The 27,827-nt window shown below is 42.0% G+C and overlaps 1 protein-coding gene across 3 annotated transcripts in view; it reads left to right on the top strand.

The window, feature by feature from the left end:
• ZBTB41 (zinc finger and BTB domain containing 41) overlaps positions 1-27,827 on the top strand; it is a 323,994-nt gene that overhangs the window by 202,204 nt on the left and 93,963 nt on the right. For all 3 annotated transcript variants that reach the window (XR_015308354.1, XM_086954800.1, XM_086954792.1), the window contains exon 9: positions 22,852-22,957. Coding sequence is in view for 2 of the 3 variants with exons in the window: in XM_086954800.1 (XP_086810926.1) it covers positions 22,852-22,957 (106 nt within the window). In the remaining variant the exon portion in view is untranslated. The remainder of the gene's footprint in view (positions 1-22,851; positions 22,958-27,827) is intronic.

Here is a 27,827-nt window from a genome sequence, read left to right as displayed (position 1 = left end):
TAAACCAGAAAGTATAATGCAGAGGGAAGTTGTAAAACATTGCAAATGTAAATATGTCCAGACTTTCAATGATTGTAATAGAAAAGGTGTCTTAGATAAAATTATAACGTGTGGGGCGGGGGGGCTCAAGCCCCCCTCACGCCCCGGGGACCGCCACCTCCCGGGGGGCGCTACATTTTGAAATTTGGGGTCCCTGATGGGCCCCCCAGCCCCGGGCACCAGCACCCCCCGGGCAGGACGCGGGGAGCCGGCAGAGACCGTGGGGGGATTGGGTACCCCCCACGGTCCCCAACGGAGTGGGCCAGGCCCAGGGGATGGGGTCCCCGGGGGTACAAGTGGCCCGGGAGGGGGGCACAGGGCCCCCCACCCCAAAAAAACACAAAATAATAATAAAATGGCCAGCCCGAAGGATTGGGTCCCCTGGGCCAAAAGTTGCCACAGGAGGGGGGCAAAGCAGCCCACCTCCTAATGAAAAAATATATTTAAAAAAGGCCCATTCTCCGGGGCATGGGGTCCCAGGGGCAGACTATGGCCTTGGGAGGGGGGCCACGCGGCCCCTTCCCGATTGTTTTTTATGAAAAATTGGGGGCAGGCCCTTGGGGATAGGGTCCCCAGGGCCTGCCCCCCAAGGTCACTGGCCATGTCATATGTGATGTCATCAGCAGTGCATTGCGGGCGCGCAAGTTATAGTTAGCTGAACTAACTATAACGGGGGATTTTCAATGGTTTTGTATGAGTGAAATGTCCAGCTGACTATAACATGTGTGAAACCTATGTTTTTTTCAGTGAATTTCTAAGGTTTTTTAAATGCTAATTCCTAACTATAATGTGGCTGAAAAACTTGTTTTTTTCATTATATATATATATAAAAAAAAATATATATATATATATATATATTTTTCAAAGCAAACGTCCCTTTCTGGAGGAGGAGCGGCCGGTCAGCTGGTGCAGGTGACGAGTCAAGGACAAGACTCGTTAGTAATTTCGAGCAATTTCAAAAAGACACCGTACTCTTCTCGGATGTTTTCAAGCTTCTTTAATCCATCTTAAGTAAAACTTCCTCACCTACGCGTTTCGAACAAATGACTGTTCTTGATCACGGTAGTAACAAGTCAGTTTTTACTTTTCAGTATTTATACCCTTCTACCCACTTGGCAATTAGGATGCATTATGGGAGGGGTAGTTTTTTAGTTGTTATACAACCAATGTCAATTTCCTATTCCAATCTACAAGCCACATGTTTAGTGACATTATATTGGTGAGTTGTTAATATTGGCTCAGTGCCTCTTGGATTAGAAGAAAGAATTCCTCTAACGTAAGTTGAGTGTGTATACTCGCTTACATGGTTATGTATGATTTTATACATAATCCGGGGTGATAGCTGAGTGCTATATCCCAAAGTCAGTGGCTTGTGCTTTGGTCCAGGGGCTTGACATTACTTAAAACAACGAACAGTGCAAACAATAAACGTAAATTTCTCATTTAATTCTAGTCTATGTTGACCCCTTATAAATCTCAAAATCTAAACAAAATGTACTATAAAAAGCTACTAAGACGCCAGGTTCAAGCTTAAAGTAACATTTCTCAAATATTTCAGCTATTAATCCTCTCATTACATGATTTGAACAAACACTTGTCTTATGCGATAGATATCATGATAGTTGGATTACTTTCATTCTATAAGTGTCTCTTGATTGCTTGTATAAGTCCTTCATAAGTGTACATACAGTTCTTCGTCCCCATTCAGACCTAGGGGGATCTTGGTCTTGAATCTTATTATTAATTTGGATTCCAAACGTCTGAGTTTTTGTAGGCGATTTCCTCCTCTTTCATTTTCTGGCACCATGGCTATCCCTGAGTATTTTACGTTTAGCCAGGATTTGTTTTTATGGGTCAAGAGGTGTTTGGCCATGGCATACGTTTGGTCTTTGTTTTGAATTGCCCTGATGTGTTCTAACATTCTTTTTTTGAGGGCACATATTGTCGATCCAATGTATCTTTTTCCGCAGTCACATTCAAGAAGATAAACAACATAATGAGACTCACATGTGATCTTGTTCCGAATTTCAAACGGTTGACCTTTTGGATCCGTTAGGGATTTTAGGTTTTTGCCAATCTTGTACGCTTTGCACGATATACATTTGGTGAAGCCTTTTTGTCTTTTTTCCAGCCAGGTTTCTTCCCTTCTGTTTATAAAGTGGCTGTTGACTAGAGTGTCTCCAAGTGATGGTGCCTTTCTGAAGGAGATTAATGGTGCATCTCCAATCATATTTCCAATGTCCGGAGCTTTCTTCAACACACTCCAATATTTCGTGACCATTTTTCTGATTTTCACACTTTCCTTTGAATATGTTAGGATTAGACGTGGCTTATCCTCTGTTGTTGTTGAAGTTGCATCTTTCTTTTTTTCAATCAATGTTTCAGTTCTTGTCTTTTTGCGTGCTCTTATCTCGCCCAATTTGATTGTTTGCATGCTATATCCTCTTTGGGAGAATCGTTGTGCAGTTTCCGCAAATTTTTGTTCCATTTCGTTTTGAGCAATTTCTTTTCATCCTTAGAAACTCTCCATAAGGTACATTTTGTTTCAGAGATATCGGATGAAAACTAGTTCCATGAAGGATGCTGTTTGTGGAGGTTTTTTTCCGAAAGAGAGTAGTGTGTATTTTATTCTCTTTTATGTATACCTTTGTATCTAGAAAGTCGATTTCTTTTTCTTGGATGTTAAACGTGAATTGTAATCCCACATTGTTGGTATTCAAGATCGTTATATATTCAAGCAGCTCTTCCCTTGTCCCTTTCCACAATAGGAAGAGATTGTCGATAAATCTCAGCCAGAGAATTATCTTGGCAGTGTATGGTTCGCTTTCCTCTCTCCAAGCTATGTGTTTTTCCCACCATCCCATGGTGAGATTAGCATAACTTGGAGAGAAGGAAACGCCCATAGCAGTTCCACGATTTTGGGAATAGATTCCATTGTTAAAGAGAAACACATTGTTTGTGAGACATATTTGTATCATGTCCAACAACAGTGCTGAATGATTAAGTTCCCCTATTGGTCTCTGCCTGAGAAAATATGCGATTGCTTCTAGACCTAGTTGATGGTTAATGGATGTATAGAGTGATACTACATCTATTGTGGCTAGTAGATATGTTGGTTGCCATTCTGTGTCCATTATGATGCGTAGAAAGTCTCCAGTATCCTTGATGAAGGAGTTTAGTGTTGGCACTATGGGAGGTAAGAAATAATCAACATATGAGGCGATGTTTTCATATAGCGATCCACAGCTGGATATTATTGGTCGAGCTGGGGGTTTGTGCAATGTTTTGTGAACTTTCGTCAGAAAGTAAATTGTCGGTGTAATTGGATTCTCGACTGTTAGGAAGTTTGTTTCTTCTTGGGTCAACAAGCCGTTTTCCTGCCATCGTTTTATTTGTTGGTGTATGGTTGTTGTCATTGCCGCTATTGGGTTGTCTTTTAGTTTTGTGTAGTTGTTAACATCATGTAATTGTCGATATGCCTCTTCTATGTAATCAGTCTTGTTTAATATCACGATGTTTCCGCCTTTGTCGGCTGGTTTTATTTCGATTTTCAAGTTTGCTTTTAGAGAATTAAGTGCTTGACGTTCTTCCCAGGATAAATGTTCCTTCTTTTTGTTGTTATTATTTTTCATTTTGTCTAGTTCAGTGTTGATGAGATCTTGAAACGCATCTATTCTGTTGCCAGGATGTAAAGTTGGACAGAATTTTGATGGATTTTTAAAGATTGTTTTCGGATGCGTATTGTGTGGAATTTCCATTTCCTTCAGTATTTGTGTTTCGGTTATTGATATGTCGGTTTCATCATTGGCCAGGTCATGAGCTACCCTTAATGCAGGTATGTCAGAAATAGTATATCCTTCTTCCTCCAGACTATTATTGATGCTGGACTCATTTCCGGTTCTCTTACTTGATTTTGCAAAAAAAAAATTCAATTTTAATTTTCTGATATACTTGTACATATCAATTTTGGTTTCCACAACGTCCTGATGTTTTTCCGGGCTGAATGTCAAACCCTCATTCAATAACTTTTTTTCATTGGTTGTTAGGGTGTAATCGGATAGATTTATAATTAAATCCGGACCGGGATCGTCTTTCTTTTTGTTATTTGTTGTTACTTTTTTGACAGAGTGCGATTGCGCAGTGGATATCTTGGAGCGCTTGGCTCTTCTGGTTTTGCGCTTGAGTTTGGGTTCAAAAATTGACCTCTTCCTCGACCTCTCTGTCTTCCCCTTACACGACCTCTCCATTGTGTTTTTGGAGTTTGTTGATCGTGGTATAGCATTTCTATTTCTTCTAAAAAAGAAAACTGTTTGTGGGCGGATGTTCTTTCTCTCCCTCTTTGTTCTCCTTCGCTAGCGTCAGATTCAGTTTCGCTTGCACCAGGTGTTATTCCCGTTGGTTTGGGTTTGTTGGTTCCTTGTTGTTTTAGAGCGTCAAATCTCTTAACAAACGTGAATATTGCACCATTCGCATAGTCATATTGATCCCTTCTGAATTTGCGCTGTTTTCTTTCTTCTATCTCATTTTCGTGTTTGTCCAAATTGTTTTCCATTATGGTTCTTAGTTTTTTCATTTCCTCTTCCCCTTCTTGTGAGGCTTTGATTTGTTGTTCTATGTCCTCTATTTTTATATGTAGATCAGCTACTCCTATTCTTGCATGTTTTATGATTATCATTATCATTTTTTTAGAACAGTCCATGTTGTTATGCCCCCACTCTTCCAGCATTGCCGCGCTGGTATCTTGATGGTTTGGTAAAGTAAATATGCGTAGGCCTCTGGGTACGAGTCCCAATTCCAGGTATTTTTCGAGTGTTATTATTTCCCAGGAGCGTGATATCTCTTTGCGCAATAGTTATTCTAACTGTTGGAAAAGTTGTTTTAATGTTGTTTGGGGGTTCTTGGAGGTCGTTGCTTTGGGGTCTGAGGTCAGATTTAAAATAAAAGACATAGAACAACAAATCAAAGCCTCACAAGAATGAGAAGAGGAAATGAAAAAACTAAGAACCATAATGGAAAACAATTTGGACAAACACGAAAATGAGATAGAAGAAAGAAAACAGCGCAAATTCAGAAGGGATCAATATGACTATGCGAATGGTGCAATATTCACGTTTGCTAAGAGATTTGACGCTCTAAAACAACAAGGAACCAACAAACCCAAACCAACGGGAATAACACCTGGTGCAAGCGAAACTGAATCTGACGCTAGCGAAGGAGAACAAAGAGGGAGAGAAAGAACATCCCCCACAAACAGTTTTCTTTTTTAGAAGAAATGGAAATGCTATACCACGATCAACAAACTCCAAAAACACAATGGAGAGGACGTGGAAGGGGAAGACAGAGAGGTCGAGGAAGAGGTCAATTTTTGAACCCAAGCGCAAAACCAGAAGAGCCAAGCGCTCCAAGATATCCACTGCGCAATTGCACTCTGTCAAAAAAGTAACAACAAATAACAAAAAGAAAGACAATCCCGGTCCGGATTTAATTATAAATCTATCCGATTACACCCTAACAACCAATGAAAAAAAGTTATTGAATAAGGGTTTGACATTCAGCCCGGAAAAACATCAGGACGATGTGGAAACCAAAATTGATATGTACAAGTATATCAGAAAATTAAAATTGAATTTTTTTTTTTGCAAAATCAAGTAAGAGAACCGGAAATGAGTCCAGCATCAATAATAGTCTGGAGGAAGAAGGATATACTATTTCTGACATACCTGCATTAAGGGTAGCTCATGACCTGGCCAATGATGAAACCGACATATCAATAACCGAAACACAAATACTGAAGGAAATGGAAATTCCACACAATAGGCATCCGAAAACAACCTTTAAAAATCCATCAAAATTCTGTCCAACTTTACATCCTGGCAACAGAATAGATGCGTTTCAAGATCTCATCAACACTGAACTAGACAAAATGAAAAATAATAACAACAAAAAGAAGGAAAATTTATCCTGGGAAGAACGTCAAGCACTTAATTCTCTAAAAGCAAACTTGAAAACCGAAATAAAACCAGCCGACAAAGGCGGAAACATCGTGATATTAAACAAGACTGATTACATAGAAGAGGCATATCGACAATTACATGATGTTAACAACTACACAAAACTAAAAGACAACCCAATAGCGGCAATGACAACAACCATACACCAACAAATAAAACGATGGCAGGAAAACGGCTTGTTGACCCAAGAAGAAACAAACTTCCTAACAGTCGAGAATCCAATTACACCGACAATTTACTTTCTGCCGAAAGTTCACAAAACATTGCACAAACCCCCAGCTCGACCAATAATATCCAGCTGTGGATCGCTATATGAAAACATCGCCTCATATGTTGATTATTTCTTAGCTCCCATAGTGCCAACACTAAACTCCTTCATCAAGGATACTGGAGACTTTCTCCCCATCATAATGGACACAGAATGGCAACCAACATATCTACTAGCCACAATAGATGTAGTATTTCTCTATACATCCATTAACCATCAACTAGGTCTAGAAGCAATCGCATATTTTCTCAGGCAGAGACCAATAGGGGAACTTAATCATTCAGCAATGTTGTTGGACATGATACAAATATGTCTCACAAACAATGTGTTTCTCTTTAACAATGGAATCTATTCCCAAAATCGTGGAACTGCTATGGGCGTTTCCTTCTCTCCAAGCTATGCTAATCTCACCATGGGATGGTGGGAGAAACACATAGCTTGGAGAGAGGAAAGCGAACCATACACTGCCAAGATAATTCTCTGGCTGAGATTTATCGACGATCTCTTCCTATTGTGGAAAGGGACAAGGGAAGAGCTGCTTGAATATATAACGATCTTGAATACCAACAATGTGGGATTACAATTCACGTTTAACATCCAAGAAAAAGAAATCGACTTTCTAGATACAAAGGTATACATAAAAGAGAATAAAATACACACTACTCTCTTTCGGAAAAAAACCTCCACAAACAGCATCCTTTATGGAACTAGTTTTCATCCGATATCTCTGAAACAAAATGTACCTTATGGAGAGTTTCTAAGGATGAAAAGAAATTGCTCAAAACGAAATGGAACAAAAATTTGCGGAAACTGCACAACGATTCTCCCAAAGAGGATATAGCATGCAAACAATCAAATTGGGCGAGATAAGAGCACGCAAAAAGACAAGAACTGAAACATTGATTGAAAAAAAGAAAGATGCAACTTCAACAACAACAGAGGATAAGCCACGTCTAATCCTAACATATTCAAAGGAAAGTGTGAAAATCAGAAAAATGGTCACGAAATATTGGAGTGTGTTGAAGAAAGCTCCGGACATTGGAAATATGATTGGAGATGCACCATTAATCTCCTTCAGAAAGGCACCATCACTTGGAGACACTCTAGTCAACAGCCACTTTATAAACAGAAGGGAAGAAACCTGGCTGGAAAAAAGACAAAAAGGCTTCACCAAATGTATATCGTGCAAAGCGTACAAGATTGGCAAAAACCTAAAATCCCTAACGGATCCAAAAGGTCAACCGTTTGAAATTCGGAACAAGATCACATGTGAGTCTCATTATGTTGTTTATCTTCTTGAATGTGACTGCGGAAAAAGATACATTGGATCGACAATATGTGCCCTCAAAAAAAGAATGTTAGAACACATCAGGGCAATTCAAAACAAAGACCAAACGTATGCCATGGCCAAACACCTCTTGACCCATAAAAACAAATCCTGGCTAAACGTAAAATACTCAGGGATAGCCATGGTGCCAGAAAATGAAAGAGGAGGAAATCGCCTACAAAAACTCAGACGTTTGGAATCCAAATTAATAATAAGATTCAAGACCAAGATCCCCCTAGGTCTGAATGGGGACGAAGAACTGTATGTACACTTATGAAGGACTTATACAAGCAATCAAGAGACACTTATAGAATGAAAGTAATCCAACTATCATGATATCTATCGCATAAGACAAGTGTTTGTTCAAATCATGTAATGAGAGGATTAATAGCTGAAATATTTGAGAAATGTTACTTTAAGCTTGAACCTGGCGTCTTAGTAGCTTTTTATAGTACATTTTGTTTAGATTTTGAGATTTATAAGGGGTCAACATAGACTAGAATTAAATGAGAAGTTTACGTTTGTTGTTTGCACTGTTCGTTGTTTTAAGTAATGTCAAGCTCCTGGACCAAAGCACAAGCCACTGACTTTGGGATATAGCACTCCGCTATCACCCCGGATTATGTATAAAATCATACATAACCATGTAAGCGAGTATACACACTCAACTTACGTTAGAGGAATTCTTTCTTCTAATCCAAGAGGCACTGAGCCCATATTAACAACTCACCAATATAATGTCACTAAACATGTGGCTTGTAGATTGGAATAGGAAATTGACATTGGTTGTATAACAACTAAAAAACGACCCCTCCCATAATGCATCCTAATTGCCAAGTGGGTAGAAGGGTATAAATACTGAAAAGTAAAAACGGACTTGTTACTACCGTGATCAAGAACAGTCATTTGTTCGAAACGCGTAGGTGAGGAAGTTTTACTTAAGATGGATTAAAGAAGCTTGAAAACATCCGAGAAGAGTGCGGTGTCTTTTTGAAATTGCTCGAAATATATATATATATCTATATATATATATATATATATTCGCCCCAATTCGCTGTTTTAGACGAAAATAGACGGCACTCAAAAAGTGTCTTATCCAGATGAAAATGTTATTGGCAGACCCCCTGCCCCCTCGACAAACGCGTTTCACCACTTGGGCTATGTAAAAAATATATATATATATATATTCCAACTCGAGTTTCGTTCCACTCACGAATATCGTTTTCTTAGGCTTCTTTATTAGGTTACAGCAATATCATCAAAGCGTTTCGGGAGTCAAGCTCCCTTGATCACGATGTCTTTGCGTTATCATGGAACCCTCCTTTAATGCATGTGAAAGGTCGTAAAAACTGTAAACTGTAAAAGGACTCACATCAAAGAGTTCAGTTGTTAGTAAATACGGCGGCCATTTTAACATTTTTAAAATAGGTACATCGGAAATGGGTATTTCACAGGTAAAGACATTTGTTATTCTGCTTAAAAGCAAATATACAAGTAAACAAATGTTAAAATCCCTGAATAAGAGTAAACATAACTCAGTAATGTCACTCGTAAAAAACAATTCAATAATTAAAGTGCAAGTGCATATTTTCATGTTGTAAACACAAACACAAGGTTCCACAATTTCAGGAGGCCAGTCCTATCTATCTCCTACTGGCGGTCGCCAGTAGGTAGTTATAGTTAGGATTTTTTTCAATGCAAAATCTCAACATTCTATTGGGAATAACTTTGGCGCCGGTTGAGGAATCTGCCTGGAAATTTCCTCAAATTTGCCTCGCGGCGCTTCGGTCCTTCCCTGAAAGTTTGGGGGGGATTCGTCAAGCGGGGGCCAAGATAAAGGGGGGTCCCAAAACGTGTTTTTCCCATGTTAATTTCCATAGGGCGGTCAACCTCACTTTTAGCCCGAACGGCTGAATGGATTTCCACCAGACTTGGCAAAATTGTAGGGACTGGTAGCCTGATGTGCCTCTGCTATGTCTCAAGATATGTGCTCCAGTGGATTTTGAGTAATTTAGGTTCAAAATATTTATATCTATGGCCGCGCTCCGGTACGCGCTCCGGGCGCGCTACGCGACTTGCGCGCGGAAAGCTGATTGGCTCTTGGGTGTCTGTAAACATTCGAAACAGTCCGGAGCGGCCGCCATCTTGTGTCTCAGTAAGATCGAGACAAAAGAGGAGGCAAAAACAAAGGGGGAAATTACCATAGGGGGGCAGAGTAGAAACCCCCTGATCCCCTAGGTTTGATGTGGGGGCCATAAAAGGGCCCCGCGGGGCAAAAAAAAATGTTTTTTTTTCGATTTGCACGGGGGGAGCGCCCGGTACGCGCACCGGGGAGCGGACCGGGGAGCATACCATAAGGAAACAAGCATTGGAAATGCAATAGGTCTCGCAGCATTAGAGTTAGTGCTTTTAGAATTGTTTATGGTTTTTTTTGTAAATCTTTAGCATTTTTGTTTCCTGTAGCCAATGCTAAAGAATTAAAAAAAAAAGCCATAAACATTTCTAAAAGCTCTAACTCAAATGCTTCGAGACCTATTGCACTGTGTGATGGTGAGGGGTTGAGGGTGAGTGAGGGTGAGGGTGGGTGAGGGTGGGTGAGGGTGAGTGAGGGTGAGTGAGGGGTTGAGGGTGAGTGAGGGTGAGGAGTTGAGGGTGAGTGAGAGTGAGGGAGGGTGAGAGTGAAGGTGAGTGAGGGTGAGGGTGAGGGTGAGTGAGGGTGAGTGAGGGTGAGGGTGAGTGAGGGTGAGGTATTGAGGGTGAGTGAGGGTAGAGGGTGAGGGTGAGTGAGTGTGAGGTGTTGAGGGTGAGTGAGGGTGAGGCGTTGAGGGTGAGTGAGGGTGAGTGTGGGTGAGGGTGAGTGAGGGTGAGGTGTTGAAGGTGAGGGACGGACCCATATCATATTGTTTAGTACCTTGTGTATTTCCGGAAGCCATTCATATGCCCTATGTGTTTATTGAATGATCTGACGGAGGGAAGAGAGGGGAGGGGGGAGGAGAAATGCGACACGGCGGGAAGGGGAGGGGGCGGAGCGGGTAAAACAAGACGGACGTGCACGCGCTTTTAAGCTCAATGCGCATGCGCATTGAGCTTAAAAGTCACGGGCACTGCAAGGAATCGCCACGATTCCTTGCAGTGGATAAAGAGTGGATAAGCCCCCATAGTCTCGCTTGCTCGATGCGCATGCGCATCGACAGGCGAGACCTAAAAATGGCATGTGTCGCCTGCCCCGCACTCAACTAACCCGCATTTGTAGGTGGGGGATGCCAGTTATTTCGGCATAGAAACCCCAATCAAAACCATGCAATGGGGCATCCAGAAACTGGTATGTATCAGAAGGGTAACCTCAAGGGCACACAGTATAGGGTGTCCTTCAAACACTATAGTACCTCTTTTGCCATATGGCTTCGCATTGCAGGCAAGGAGCAGATGTCAACCAAGCCCATGGTTGACCAGAAGTTATGGCTGTGTGGGTCTGGTCTTTAAAGCGGGTCTTCAAAATTGCCAACTAGTCATGCACCACTATATCTCTGATGGGTCAAGGTATCAAAGGAATATCTTGTTAAATATATATTTTACACTTAGGTTTATTGCATTTTCCAGATTTCGTCCCAGCACATAATCTTCTATAACAAATCTAATGAGTTTGTACATTAATTACAAAAGTGAGAAAAAGGTCACATTTCCAGGATGTGTATAAATCTTTCACAAATTAGAGGTTTGGTTGTCAAAGGTGCATGGGATATTAATCGAGGACACCTCAATAGCAATCTTTGGAGCCATGCACACAATAACAAAAATAGTAGTTCTCCGTCTCTTCTCCAGCAACATCCTTCTGACCAAGAGAGTAGCTAGTGACTCAACCACCCATAAAGCACTTTGTGTTATATTTAAATGATATGGATGTGCTATATAAATGATTTAATACAATCCAGGTGGAAAATGGATGGTCGCTATGCACTCAACGTGTGTAGCCCCTTTAATCCAGTCAACTGCAGAATTGTATCTGAATGTAGAATTACAGTTCTGTAGACTATGGTTTCAAAGATTTGCACTATTCAGATTGGCACAGCAATGCAGAATAGAGAGCCCTGGCAGATGCTAGTTAAGCTTGTCCTGCACACTGTGTCAAGAAAACACATGCTTGCCCAGAAGTTCAGGCTGTGTGGGCCGAGTCCTTGAACTGGATCTTCAAAATTGACAATTAGTCCGTGCACCATTTATGTCTGATGGGTGATGGTGCCAAGGAAATGTTTTGACAAACAGACTGTAGCCTTCAGGTTTATTAAATTTGGAGATCTTTGTAGGTCACAGAATCGACTATAACACATCTGGTGAGGTTTGACATGAATTGCAAACCTGAGAAAAAGACTCCTGTTTCCAGAACGTGCATAATTTGTTCATGAATTTAGCGGCTTCTCTGTCAATGGTACATGAGAAATAAATGCCTCTGTAGTGTAGGATGTAGGGGTTGCATCGTTTATAGAACAGTCAATCAAAAGACATACAGTACAAGAGTACCTCTACAAAGACTTAATAAACAGAAGTACAAAAATGTATCTTAGACTTGTTGGGACCCCTGAACGAGCGGAGATGGTGTGTGATCCCAAACTCTGACTAATTTAATAAAAGTGTGTTGAACAAAGAGGAGGATTTCAATCTGGACGCTGAGGTTCTGAACCCATGCACTTTCTCTATTTCAGAATCATTCTAGTACAACCCCACAGTGATGTCTGATTAACTGAGTTCCTAGGTTAGGGAGTAGATTTTTTTCTCTGCCTTTTAAACATAACCAGCTTTATGCACAAAATGTGTCCATATGTCCCAATTGGTATGTTAAAGTTCATCTCTGACGCAGGCTGACACCAGTCAAAAACGTTAGTATATAATTAATGATTACTGGTGTAAGTCTAATGGGGTGGTGAGAGTTAAACTTGCAGGACTTAGGCCTCCACTTAAAAATGTATAACTCTCGTGCCCTAATTCAAAAATCAAGACTTCAAAGCACGTTATTAAAAATTTAAAGAAGCCGAAGAAAGCCCCGAAACCAAGAGTGCTGCTTTACAGTTTGGCAGCATTTAGATTTCACAGTCTTATGTGTGCGCGACATAATTGTGCTTTTCTTAGACACACATCGGCAGAGTTTTCTCTTCCTACACCACATTGTGCCCGGTAACATTCACTGCATCTTCAAAAATGACTGGGAAACGAAAAACACTTAAGTTGTAAGAAAAAAAAAACTCTCCAGGGAGACAAAGTGCTCCCGAGCCTCGTTTTATTTGTACATCAGTTTCTGAAAAGGCACACTTTTACGTAGAGGTGGAACTTAAAATCGCCACTGCACTTTCCAAGTCTATGCAGAGGTGGTGGAGATTAAACAGACATAGCAGTATTTCCCCACACTCTTCCATATTATACGAATTATTTTGCTGTGAGAAGGACAATTAATGGCGGGGAGAAAGCGCTGGTGTGGTGACAAAGCCTGAATAGACAGCATTGTGTGGTTTTTGGCACGCCTCTCCGTTTTTGGGCTTGCATGGTCTCAATGCTGATCGTAATTACATATGTGAGTGTGAAACTACACTTCTCATGTATTTATCTAGCCATGAAACATATAAGGTCTAAAGATTTATAAATCATAATCAATGTATCCCCAATAATGTATTCTTAAACCACAAGCCTTGACAATTCTTTTGCACAAGGAAGCAAAATACTGCGGTAGTTCATAAAGGGCCTTAATTCAATGAGAGGTACACCCAGAGGGATAGGTTTAATCAATGTTTATCTAATACAGCTCTAATCAACAGTAAGTAAAACTCAGTCCGGTGCTCGGAACGACTAACATACTTGGAAATAATCTGCATTGAAATTCACTGCATGCAAACTTCTCTCATACATATTCATTGTGCATACACTCAAAACCTGACTGGAATCACGGGCTCAAAATGCTCGGCCTTATTTTTACCCATTTCTTTTCTCCACTTCAAATGCAGATTTGTTCAGAAACGCCGGTTTGGTTGAATCAAATGCGGATTTAAACTGACACACAAACACAATGACGTTTGTAAAATCAGAGACATTGACCCCACAAGAGTGTTACCCTTTAACAACATTACACAGCCAGAGCTAGAGTTGTGGAGGGTTGGAGGCAGCAAGACACAGATGTATGCAAATAGTAAGCATGATGGGAAGAAAAGATGGCCGCCCCTGAGCTCTGCATGGATAGTCGGATGTGAACTTTGCATAGATAGGATTCCGCAAATGCTCCCTTATTTTCTATTCCGCAAAAAAATGCGTTTTGAGAGCTTTGAAAGGCTTCGTTATTAACGTGCACAAATCTTTCCACTCATGAGAAAGGGTCACACATTAAATCCCTAAAACTAGAGTTATGTATAAAAAAAAAACCGAACTTACTTTGCTTTGAAAGGTTTTCAGGGGCTATACAGCACAAAAAGACACGGACATTAAATCAAAAAAATGCGACACGGCGGGCAGGGGAGGGGGCGGAGCGGGTAAAAAAAATAAACAAACAAGACGGAGGGAAGAGAGGGGAGGGGGAGGAGAAATGCGACACGGCGGGAAGGGGAGGGGGCGGAGCGGGTAAAATAACAAACAAGACGGAGGGAAGAGAGGGGAGGGGGGAGGGGGGAGGAGAAATGCGACACAGCGGGAAGGGGAGGGGGCGGAGCGGGTAAACTAAGACGGACGTGCACGCGCTTTTAAGCTCAGTGCGCATGCGCATTGAGCTTAAAAGTCACGGGCACTGCAAGGAATCGCCACGATTCCTTGCAAGTTGGGAAAAGAGTTGATAAGTCCCAATACTCTCGCTTGCTCGATGCGCATGCGCATCGACAGGCGAGACCTAAAAAGAATGACAGAGTTTTTAAAAAATGTAGCCTTTTTTTATAAATTGGAGGTAGTTCTAAAAAGAACTGTTTTTTTTCTTCTTTTTGTTGTTTTATATTTTTTATGTTTTTTGAACATTTTGTACTTTTTTTGGCTTTTATGAACTATTTTATATTTTTTTGTTATTTTTATGGGGAGAAACAAAAAACAATGAATTCAAAATGGCTCAACTGGAGCAACAAAAAAAAATCAGGAAAAAATTAGGTTGTTTTTGGGGCAATTGTGGCTGTCACCAGCAAGGAGGATGAGCTTTATGCTCTGTTCACCATAGGAGATGGTCTTACCACAAAAAATACATGTAATTCTGAATTCCCCAAACCGTGGTTGTATGCAAGGGATCGTCTCCCTTGTCTCTGGTCCCGATGGAGTGGGTTGCTTTCTTTTGGAGGTGGTGGTTGAAGATTGGGGAGGGTTACTGGCCAGTTCTCTCATCTCTGCAGCAGAATAGTTGTTCGAATGCTTGCGCTGCATGTGTCTAATCATGGTATTATTACCAAAAGAATATTTTTTGTTTGGGTTCCCCCTTGAAAGTTCCATGCCACAGATTAGGCAAGTCACCTTGGGCGCATTGACTTTCTTCTTGCCCTCTGGTATAGAAAAAAACTCCCATACAATGTGCTGCCTTGGCTTGTATGAGGTATTGTCTTCTTGCAGCCACCTTCTCTCCTCCTCCTCCTCATCTTCCTCCTCCTCCTCTTCTTGACCACCAATGTAATGTTGTGGTGGTCCTCTTGGTGGTGGTGGTGGTGGTGGTGGGGGTGCAGATGCTGCAGCTGCTGCAGCTGCTGCTGCTACTGTAGCCATTTTAAAGTACTAAATAGTTCTCAAAGATGTTCAAACAGGTCTTCCTCAGTCAAAGGACAAAGTCAGAATAAGGAAAAAAGGTGGGTTCTTTCATCATTTGGAAACAAAAACTGTCCTGAACCAATGAAAAGTGTTATTTTCAGGTCACATGACCCGGGCTTTCATCATTTGGAAACCAAAACTGTTCTGCACCAATAAAAAGTGTTATTTTCAGGTCACATGACCCGACGCACTTACGCGACGCACCCGGGGGCGCGCCCCGGGTCGCGTAAGCGCGTCGGATGTTCACGTTGCGCGATCGTATTCGCTCGAGTGCTTCCGGGTGCGCTTACGCCGTGCGTATCACGCGGACGCGGCTACGCAATACGTGACAATGATGTTTTCGTTCGCGGCAATAGCGCTAACTGGACGCTAACCGGTGCGCGCCCCGGGGCGCGCCGAAAAACTGCGCTTTCCGGTGCGCACACCGGGGCGCGCACCGGGAGCGCACCAAGGCAAAAGAGAAATATATATATATTATTATATAAGTATACAATATAGGATTCATTATAAAAAATATTACATTTCAGAGGTTTGAGGCCCTATATATAGTTAGGAGTTAGCATTTAAAAAAACCTATGATATTCACTGAAAAAACCATAGGTTTCACACCAGTTATAGTTAGGAATTAGCTTTTTAAAAACCTAATAAATTCACTGAAAAAACCATAGGTTTCACACCAGTTATAGTTAGGAATTAGCATTTAAAAAACCTATGAAATTCACTGAAAAAACCTTAGGTTTCACACCAGTTATAGTTAGCATGAAGTTTTACTCGCATAAAACTCACTGGACTCACTATAACTTGCGCGTGCAATGCACTGCTGATGACGTCACATATTACATCACTCTTGACATGGTCAGTGACATCACTCATGACATCACTGATGACCCCATCCTTGTGACAGACTGACAGACCTCCTTTCAGTGTAATGTAACCCTTGAAACCATATTCAAAAATAGAAACTAACATTTTCAAAAAAATGGAGATACCCATACCAGTTACAACAACCAATTCAGTAATTCCACCATCTATATACACACCCTCTCATTCAGCAACAGTTCTATATAGTCACTCATACATATACTCACTCATCATATGTAGTGATACACATATACATCCTGTTACACACCGATAGTCATTCAAAAGTTACTCACACGCGCAAATAAACTATTGAACATCGATTTATTTGCATATACAGCTATACACACACTAGCACATTACTTCTAAGGAAACTTACACATACTTACTCTCTTAAACAATCACTTACTTATTTAAACAGGAACTCTTTCAATCTCTCACTCACATATACTCCCTTATATACATCAATACTCACATATACTAGATTAAAACATATGTAGTTACTCATAAAGACACTAGTGAGGCAGGCATTCACTTACTAACACACACGTATACACACTCATCCACCCATACAGTCCTACACATATGCTGTTTTCAAAACACATACAAACAGTGAGTCAGTCACCAACTCATGCAGCCACTTATACACAAAGTGAAACACTGATACATATATTTAAATATTCAAATATTTACTCGCTAATATATGTATTCACTAAGATACACTTTATAAGCCAGTTAACCAATCAATATTTTATTTAAAAAACATCCATTTACACACTTATTTAAACATTTATTCTTCCATCGACCTTTACAAATACAAATATAAAACATATTTATTTTTCAGAAAGACACACATTCACTGGATGGTGTCATCAGTGATGTCATGAGTGATGTCACTGACCATGTCATGAGTGATGTAATATGTGACGTCATCAGCAGTGCATTGCACGCGCAAGTTATAGTGAGTCCAACTAACTATAACGTGGGAATTTCAATAGTTTTATGCGAGTAAAACTTCATGCTAACTATAACTGGTGTAAAACCTATGGTTTTTTCAGTGAATTTAATAGGTTTTTTAAATGCTAATTCCTAACTATAACTGGTGTGAAACCTATGGTTTTTTCAGTGAAAAAAAAAAAAAAATATATATATATATATATATATATATATATATATATATATATTCATATTCATTGTAGTGTGTTTATTTCTCAAAACGTACCGAATTAGGTTTTTTTCTCACAAAGTAAAGCACATCGCTCCTTAAAGGTCGATATGAAAGTATGCCATTAAAGCATAGTTAGCACAGCGCATTATCCTGTACTCTGGCATGCTCAGGCAGGTTCATACAAGCGGGGAGGACGGGGCGTGATGTCCACAAGTAGCCTCGCGCATGGAAAGCGGTGCTGTGCGTTAATACATTTTTTAAAATTAAAAAGCAAACCACGTGCAGAGAAAGGTTTATGCACAAAGTAAGCAGCGAATCAGGAGGAGGGTGGGTGACGGCACTGCATGGTCAAGCTGCGAATCAGGAGGAGGGTGGGTGACGGCACTGCATGGTCAAGCTGCGAATCGGGAGGATGTTGGACGACAGCACGCAAAACCAGAAAGCACAGAAATGTTATTATGAAAGAGAATTGAGTGGAGTTGGAGTGCAGATTCCCTGTAATAAAGTGCAATATCCCAGTGGATTTAGAGCGGCTGCTGCCAAGTAAAGCCAGCATCTTAGGAGGGGGTGTAACCCCACTCTTGGCAATTCTGTGTAGCTCCTTATGAATAGAGAGCAGGTAGAAGGCAGCGCTACTCGTATAAAAGTGGTACGGTGCGGAGACGAATATAAACCTAAACACAGCGATACTCTTATTAAAGTGATACAGTGCAGAGACAAATATAAACCAAAAATAATATGTATATGCTTTGCAGTGTGCTTATTTCTGAAAACTACCTTATAATTTTTTTTCACAAAGTGAAGCACATGGTGCTTATAAAGGTGGATATGGAAGTATGCCATTAAAGCATAGTTGCCACAGCTCATCATCCTCAGGCAGGTTCATACAGTCGTGGAGCACAGGGCATGATGTCCACGAGTAGCCTCACGCATGAAAAGGTGTGTTGTGTGTGAATAAATAGAAAAAAGGAAGCCGCTTGCAGTGGAAGCTTCGTGCACAAAGTAAGCAGCGATGAGAGAGGGGGAATGGACGATGACACTGCCGGGTTAAGCTGCGAATAGGGAGGGTGTGGGGCGACAGCAAGCAACACCAAAAAGCACAGAATTGTTATTATGAAACAATATTAGACACTGCGTTGCGGAGTGCAGATGATGCACCGCGCTCACTGGTGAAAAGGAAGGCTCACTTTGGCAGAGTGCCGATTAAAAACAAAAAGGTGTGAGAAATTAGACAATACTAGACATGCTGACTTCTGCAGAACAGTACAGGGGAAACCTAAAGCGCAGCACCCGGAGGCAAAGCAGGCACCCTTACAGGAAAGCATGTCCTGCATGCAATAGGAGAAAATCATTAAATAAAATAGTGCTCGCAGACTGTAAAAAAACATGCAATTTAAAAACACAAGTAAAAGGGCCAGTTCTCATTGGAGGTTACAAATGTAGAAAAGGAGGGTCTACTAAGCCTATTCACGAATCAGAAGCAACCATTTAGAAAGGACAGTAACATGAGCCAATTGAAAAGATGGGCGGACAATGGGCAGAGCTTCAAGTCCATACCTGATTACAACATGCCTCCCAGAGCAGCGCAGTGGCTGCCCAGGCACGACCAAAAAAAGAGTATCCTGTAAAACCAAAGATGAAGGAAACCCATACCAATCAATGCAGGAGCCCCCCTCATGAGGAATTCGGCTGCCTAAGCTGCGGAAGGAACCAAGATTGCTTCTGGGCTCAAGAGAAGGAGAAGTAGTGGGGGTGGTGGCAGCAAAGAGATCAATATTTTTGTTTTTCGCCAAAGCCGAAAAGCAAAAGTAACAGCAAAAGTCTTACAGTAGCCAGTGGGACCTTTGGGGTCTATAGCTGCAATCGTCTCATCAGCATGTAGCACAATTCTTTGTGGTGAGTGCACGGTGCCTTCATCTTAGTCTGATTTCCTTGCAGGCTAATGCTGATCAACCTTTTCACCATCTTTGTGTATACAACTTCGTTGCTAAGTACTGCACATTCTTTCACACTCTTCCAGCCATCAGAAAATAAGGAATTTTACTTTTGCTTTCTATATAATCTTTAATTTACTGGGGACTAGAAGCATGGAACGAAGTTGAGGCTTTGGCAGTCTGTGTTTCACCGTTTCAAAGGACTGTTTTTGTCTGGCCTGCATGTAATCAAGAAGGCTCATGGTCTTTGAACCTTAATATTGGGTAGTAGCTGCCAGCTGAACCTGCTTAAAGATGGCAGAACGTTCCTGGTAATTCATAACCCCAGCAGTCACCGTTCATGGAGGGGCCCATGACCTGGTCATTGGGAGCAGTACTTTATAAGCTTGGAGAAAAATATGAAGTGATCCTCAGGTTACAACATGTTGATTATCAAAGATTCCAGGAACAGTTTTGACTGTCTTGAAATCACAAGAATCTGAGGCTGTTTCTTTTGGACGATTCTCTGCATCCTCCACTTGCACCACTAGGGTATGACTATCCTCCTGGAGCCTAATGGCACTGGTTTGTGTTTTCTTTTACATTCAATGTCACCTCCATGTGTTTGCTTTTGTTCTATTGGACAATATCTGAGGTCTGCACGAATCAAGTTCATTTCGATTGACATGATTTCTTTCTTCTGATCTAGTCCTACTCTATACTCTCTAATGGCATTCATGAGGTCCGTGAACGTGGCTTTGATGCTCCCATTACAGATGCTGCTGATACCACGGTCCTATGTGTCATTGCCCCTGCCCACCATCTCCTTGTGTTTGCTTTGTTTGCACTAAGGTGGCAGGGTTTGCCCAGAAGAGAAACCCTTGCTCATTTTGCCACTGGATTCAAGCTAGCCTGGCTGATGAGGGTGTTACCCCGAAACCGGTCCCAGGATGCTCGTTTTCGGTCCAGGGAAGACCTGGCTTGGCAGTTCGGCTAGTCTGTTCCCATGAGTAACAGGGTCAAGACTGATTTGCATATGGCTGGGTCTGAACATGGGTGGCGAAGTGAGCTAAAGAACGATGGTGGATTCAATTCACATATGTGACTGGGGGTGCATGTCTGAATAGTTTCAGCGCTCCGTCCATCATCTCCTTGTGTTTGCCTTGTTTACATGTAGCCATTACAGATCTGAGGAGTTATATCTAATTTGAATTAAGAAGTGCATCTCACTGTGTCATTTAAACCAAGCTGTACTTGGCTAATGAGCCCATGATGAGGGCAAAACTTGTCCTGAGTTGCCAATGCTGGTTCAAGGAGGATCTGGCTTGGCAGTTTAGGTTGGACTCTTCCCATGAGGAGCAGGGTCAAGACTGATTAGTATATGGCTGGTGAGAAAAAGAACCATGGGTTGGTATGCTACCCGAGCAATTGCCAGTGGTTAGACAAATTGCAAGCACTCCTCTCATCAACTTTTGTGTGCTTCATTTACCGACCTAAGTGGCATGGGTATGCCCAGACATGGGTCCCTTGCTCACTGTGTCACTGGATCCAAGCTGTACCTGTACTTGATACTACACCTTGTACACGTTTGTCCTAAAGTGTCTTCCCAACAGTATGTTTCCTGGGTGTGACCTGGGGGACTTTCACAGTCTTCCTACCCAGAGCTCACTCCGAGGTATCTTCCATGTCTATTGGTACTAGAAAACAGAAGAATCTCCCTCATTATGACAGGATATCAATGGTGGGTTTTACTCCATGGTATTTCGCCTCAACCACAGAGCAGTATCTCTCCCCTGATACCTTTTGAATTCCCCCTTCATTTCACATTCTCCAATGCACTCGGTCACCCAGTAAACATTAGGAATACATGGAGTGCTGGATTAACCTAGCATCAGTTTAGCATGTGTGAACGAAATACGACAGAAATGCCTTAATGTGATGTCGAAGCCTAACATCAAATGTTTCCTTGGTGCCTTCACATCCTGATTCAGCATGTGAGAGCACCTTCTCCCACTTAGAGATTTTTCTTCCGTCCAAGACCCCTCCAACTAGTACCCACCAATCCATTGAAGTGTAATTTTCTTCAGACGTGTAATGTGACCTCTGACTTGACTGTGTGTAACAGAAAGCCCTCTTAGTGACAAGGTAACTTTATCTAACTAGTCAAACCGACATTATATGCCGGTGTGGTACTTATTTTCCCCCGTTAAAGAAACCATCAAATAATGTTTTCTCAACATATTTCTACTACTATAGACTTTATAAAGGCACCTTTATCCTTTTAGTTGGACGATTATCTTAATTAATCTAATTGCTGATATTTTTGTCTCTGAATTCTTAGTAGTGGAACCAGAGACTTCAGTCTTAATGTCTCCTCTGTTAAGATCTTCTTCTCCGTGCCAAAGAATATTCAAGACTCAGCTGTATCGGCTTCGATATCCATTTGTTGATGTGTCCAGGCAGAGCCCTCGTTAGATTGGACCTCCTACTTGCTCATTTGCCCTGTGATGAGCATAGATGCTAAATCTTTTGAAGTACAATTGATGGGAAATTCTAGGTTCAAGAATTGAAGGGGCTCAAGATCCTTGGTAGGGGGCGCATGGCTGTGAGCTCTCAATCACACCATCACCAATTTAGAAGGCCTTATAGCATGCTCATCAATGATTTTAGAAGGACGTTCGAACTGTCTTCCTTGTGGTGTGCACAAATCATAATTTGGAGAGAGAAACTCCACTCTACCTTGTGGGGTCTCCACCTTATTGGGTAGCAGGCAGAATTAGTGGTCACTATGAAAAATGTGTGAAATTGATTACATTTCTGCATGATTGTATCTAGTCTTGTTTTTTTAAATATATTTCTCTATTTTTTGTGTTCAACTTTCCCTCAATCGTTAGGTATTTCTTGTGAGTTTCTACTTCTTCAGAGTGAAAATAAGATGACATTTAATTTGTTACTCCCCAAGCCTCCTAGCCTATCCTGCAGGTTGCCGGCATGTCATTTTAGCAAGTCATAAAACAATGGTTCTACATGATTTAGAGTAAGATGTGAAAAGCCTGCCTAAAATTTGTGGATAGCAGCTGATCGCTGATGTTCACAATGACAGAGATGACAAGAGTCGGTGGTTGCCTCATCCAAAAGGGATGCTTTAGGTATTCGTTGTTGAAGGGCATTTATGTGGCATCTTTCAGCTTCATGCGCCCTGCGCCTTTCCACATTTCCTACAGAGATCTTACAATATGTCCTGGGGTTAACAAAGTTACAGCTGTATCTGTGGTGAAGTCTCGCCATTCACATCTGTTAAGTTCAGTACCAACTAAGTAAGCTTTCTCATAGCTTCAGTATAAATAGGTTGTACCTGTGCAGGTACGGGCATAAGATTCAGCTCCTTTTACTCTTTCGGTGAAAATGTGTTTCTTATCTACTTATTGTATATGCTCAGGCATGTTCTTTCACAGCATAAAGGGCGAAAAAGCATTCAATTTTTTTTGTTCACAAGTTTGCATTTATTTTTCCTTAAGGTGAAAAGGCACATCAGTGTGAAGAATGTGGGAAATGCTTTGGTCGCCGGGACCACCTTACTGTTCATTATAAAAGTGTACATCTTGGAGAAAAAGTCTGGCAAAAGTAAGTATTTTGCATTAAATTGGAAACATTACTTCTTTGTTTTCCAGCCGTGTTGTATTGTTAGGATGTCAGCTGATCAATAGAATCATTGCAGCCAAACACATTTCTGTATAATTAGTGCAGAACAACGGACGAGCATAGTTATTGTCTGTAGTGGATAATGAGTGTGGGTGGAATGTCATTATATCCTTATAGTTGCAGCGCATTGGAGTATGTGTCCTTGTGCATTGTGGGCTGCAGGGGAGGTCACTTCAAAACCGAAACCTCTTCTTTGAAGAAAAGCAACTTGCAAGGTCTGCATTATACAACTATAGTAGTCTATATATTGACCTTTTCTCCAGTATTAGGGGTGTCTTTCATAGATTCACATGCTTGAATATTCCCCGTCGTCGAAGTGGGAGTCCCACGGTAAATAAAATAGCAATAATGCTAAAATATATATATATATATAATATCATAATACGTAATAAAACAGATAAAATATATACTGAAAAACCTCAACAAAGGTTCCTACATAGGAATGCATTAGAGAGAAAAAACTCATTTGCAACATATCAGTGTCATTATGTTAGTCCAAACTGCAGCCAATCAGGCTCAAGCACCCTCTAGAACCTTCTCCTCAGAAGCTCAAGCCCTCAGATTTTCTACCGCACGTCGTGTGAAGGGAGTCTCCCTGAGCTCTGCTCAGTTTTTTTCTTCATATCTACTCTTCTCAGTTTTTCACAAGATGTCAAGTAAGAAGTCTTTATTTAGACCTTGTTCTTCCTGTGGGAAATTACGTTTATTTGAGAAGGGCCCTCATGATAAGTGTATTTACTGCCTGTATCCTGAACACAAGGTGGTTGATTGTAGGTTCTGTAGAACTTTCAATCCTAAAACCCTCAAGGACAGGGAGGGTCGTCTTCTTTTATGGCTTAAGCGCCTTCAAGATAAAGACACAGTTATTTCTGATGCAGACAGCCTTCAGTCAGCTCCTTCTTCTGTGGCTTCAAAGCGTGGCAGTGTTCAGGAGTTACCATCTCCTTTTCTGAAGAAAAGAAAGCTGGCTTTGACTGTGGCTGCAGTGCCACCTACTGCTACTATGACTACGCCCACGAGACCTGGCTCTCAGGCGTCTTTTCCAACTTCTGTAAGTGTGGTTACACTTATGACAGCGCGGTCGTCGACGGGCTCGTCGACGACCATTCCGACCGATTGGCTACTGTGGCTTCGTCTACGACACTTTTTGTGAAAATTGCCGTGCACTCCTCATTTTACTTTTTAAACCATTGCTGCTGCATTTTCTTTCCTTTTGAAACATTTTTGCGTGCTCCCTGGATGACGTGGTCTACCCATTACCACGTGGAAGTTAACGATTATAGAGATGGGTGGGGCGCCTCTGCACCCCAAATCCAGACGCACTGCTGTGATGATAATTTTTGCACTTGTTAATGAATGTTCTATTGTTTACTCCAAAAAATCCAAAATACTCCATAGATTAGGATGATGTTAATTCCTTTATTTTCCAATAAGCTGTCCACACATGATTAGCCAATGTTTTTCCATAATACTTTTCTTGCAACGGATATGCCACAACAGGCCTTTTTCCGGGCACGTATATAAAACATTAAACATCCTTAATATTCAATGGTGATGTAACCCAATGCATTTCAAACTTTTTTTAAGTTCTTCCTCAGGGGTCCACTGAAAAATTAAATAAAAACATTGCTGTAAACATATTGCTTAAATAGCTACAGTTAAATACAATTTGCACCAAATTAACATGGCTGTATTATTTATTTCGATCACCCCATGGTAATATATGTTTTATGCGCTACCCTCGAAAACCGGAGCTGAAACGCTACCGTAATTAAATTAAAGTGAATCACCACATTGACTTTCTTGTCACGATGTTAAACCCTCCTAAATTTAAAGCTCGAAACCCCGTATACCACCTTCGTTGTTACCCTTCTACTCTCAACCCGAGTACATCTTGCCTCCCAGTTCCATACCTGTAGTATTAAGTTCTAGTTGCACGCACAGTGGCGGTGTCAGACTGCACGCCATCTTCTCCCGTGAATTAAGCTACTAAGATGAAATCCCGCCTTTTTATCTCGCCTATCCCAGCCTAACTAAGCCTGCCACTCTGTTAAATACTGCCTCTCCCATAATGCATCTTCGCGGACAACCGGGTTAATGGGCTTAGTCTCCATACACCTACGTGATTCACCAGCTAATTTCTTACTATACCCCGCCCACCCTGTTGATCAAATTAACTGCGCAAAAAAACGATCTCTCTAACCACGTTGTATGAATGCGTACAATTCACATTTCACTTATCAACAACGTAAAAAACAGTAAAACCACATAGTAAATGATAGATCGTGATGCTCATGTCCTTGCTCAATAAGCAAAATACGCCCAAGCAGGTTCCATTAACTTTTTTAAGAGATGTGCTTTTCATGTGAGTTTTCAGTCCATCAGAAGTTAGTTGATCACTACAGTCACGTCGTCGTCGTCGGCGAGATTCTCGTCGACGGCTTTCACGTCTACGAAAGCCTTTATTTCTCCAGTCCCGTCGACGATCCCTATCATATCGTCGACGAAAAAGCCACCGTCGACGAAGAAGCCATCGTCTTCAATTCCGTCGACGTCGAAGATCTCGTCGACGGCTAAGCTCCCGTCGACGACAAAGCTCCCGTCGACGACGAGGATTCCGTCGACGACGGCAAAGATTCCGTCAACGAAGGCGCCGTCGACGAAGGCGCCGTCGACGAAGGCGCCGTCGACGAAGGCACCGTCGACGAAGGCACCGTCAACGTCAAACACACCGTCGACGACCCAGTCGACGTCGAATACACAGTCGACGTCGAGAACCACGTCGACCAGCTCGTCGACGAGCACATCAGCGACGATAGTGTCGAAGCCTTCCAGGTCTACGGAGATGCCTACAGCATTGCCGTCTACGGCGACTGTTTCCAAGTCTTCATCGTCCACGCAGGGATCTGCATTGACAACAACTTCCAGTTCTCTATCCTTCGCCAACATGCCTTTAGTGCCCTTGGACACTTCAGTTTCGGCAATGCAGTCTTCATTCAGCAATGTGGAAGATTCCACTTTCCACCTACAATCATCTGCTCTACAACCACCATCTCAGTTGTTCGTGTCAGACCATGAGACTGAATCAGTTCCGGATGAAACTGTTTATGGTGACGCCCAGAGTCCATCGGATTTAATAATTAAATGCCAGGACACTACTTCTGAAGAAGATGAAGATGAGCAGGTAGACCAGCACGAAGACCAATGCGTGCAGGTTCCCATGACGTCTATTCCAATGACGCTATTTTCCAACCTCCAACATATGTTGGACGATTACGATAGACGATTTCCGCCTACCCCCCAGGGTACTCCGGTACATGGATCCTCTGACGTGGCAGTTTCGTTTCAGCTACAGCAAACAACTCCTAGGCAGTCTGCTCCTTCAGAACATTTGAGTGCTCCTCTCTCCTCTAATCCACAATCACATATGGACGATGACTCAGAGCCAGAGAGAGAGGAAGGAGAGGTTAATCAAGATACGGAGGATGACCAGGATCCTTATATGGCGGAATTCGATGACTATCGGGTTCAAACACCCTCGCCACAACAGGGCGCTTCAAGTGATTCACCTCCGGTGGACATCGCTAGTTTTCATAAACTGATGGACAAAGCGGCGGACCGCTTTAAGTTGACAAGGGTCCAGCGAGATGAAGACTGTTTCCTTTATAATTTTAAGAGTCAGCCTTATAAGCAGGTGCATACCGTACCAATTATAGAGTTTATTTGGAAAGAAGGACAAAAGATTATGCAGGCTCCTAATTCCTTGCCTGCCCAAATACCTAGATTGGAGAAAAAGTATAAGGCCCCAACGGGCTCGCCTGCATGTCTGCTCTCTCATCCGAAGCCAGACTCCGTGGTGACTCAGGCAGCACAACGTCGTGCGCGCAATCCTGCAGCGCCGGTCGACGATTGGATGCAATTGGAAAGAAATTTTCGTCCATGGCATCAACTTCAGCCCGTGCCGCAAATGCTCTCGCTATTTTGGGTCGTTTTGACCGACAAATGTGGTCAGACATTTCCGTCTTGCTTGCACAGCTTCCGGAGTCATCCAAAGCGGAAGCGCTCCAGGTCCTTCAGGATGGACAAAGAGCTTCAGAGGAAATAATAGACTGTGCTGTGGATGTGGCGAATACTGCATTCCGTATCCTTGCCAGTGCTGCGGCGCTCCGACGCCAGGGATGGTTAAAATCTACGTCATTCAGGCAAGAGGTCCAGTCAAAAATAATTGACATGCCGTATGATGGCGAATCTTTGTTTGGTTCCCAAATCGATGCTTCTTTGGAGACCATAAAGAAGGATACCGACACGGCAAAGTCGCTTGGATCCTTGCAATTCAAGAAACAGCCCTTTCGTGGAGCACGGGGACGGGGCACCTCGTCCAATTTTTCACGAGGAGGACAGTCACAGTACCGCTAGTACAATCAGGGAAACCAACGGTACTCAAATCAGCAGTCTTCTCGTCAACAACACTCCAAGTCCTATGGAGGAAAGTCCAATTATAGAGGTGCCAACAACGCCAACAAACGACAATGACTTGCCAGTTCAGCAGGATGTTGGAGGTCGAATCTCGCAGTTTTACTCTCAGTGGTCTCAAATAACATCAGACCAATGGGTTTTGGACATTGTGCGCAAGGGTCACGCCTTGGAGTTCACAGAGTTTCCCCCTCCTTCTCCGCCTTCGGGTCCGCCACCTCCCCATCTAGAAGAACTACAACAGCAAGTTCTACTTTTGTTAACCAAGGGTGCAGTCGAAGTGGTTCCTGTATCTCAGCGAGGGAAAGGCTTCTATTCG

This window comes from Lissotriton vulgaris, chromosome 1_1 (assembly GCF_964263255.1).
Source record: "Lissotriton vulgaris chromosome 1_1, aLisVul1.2, whole genome shotgun sequence".
NCBI lineage: Eukaryota > Metazoa > Chordata > Amphibia > Caudata > Salamandridae > Lissotriton > Lissotriton vulgaris.
Note: the sequence above shows the minus strand (reverse complement) of the source record. Positions and strands in the feature narration are given on the sequence as shown.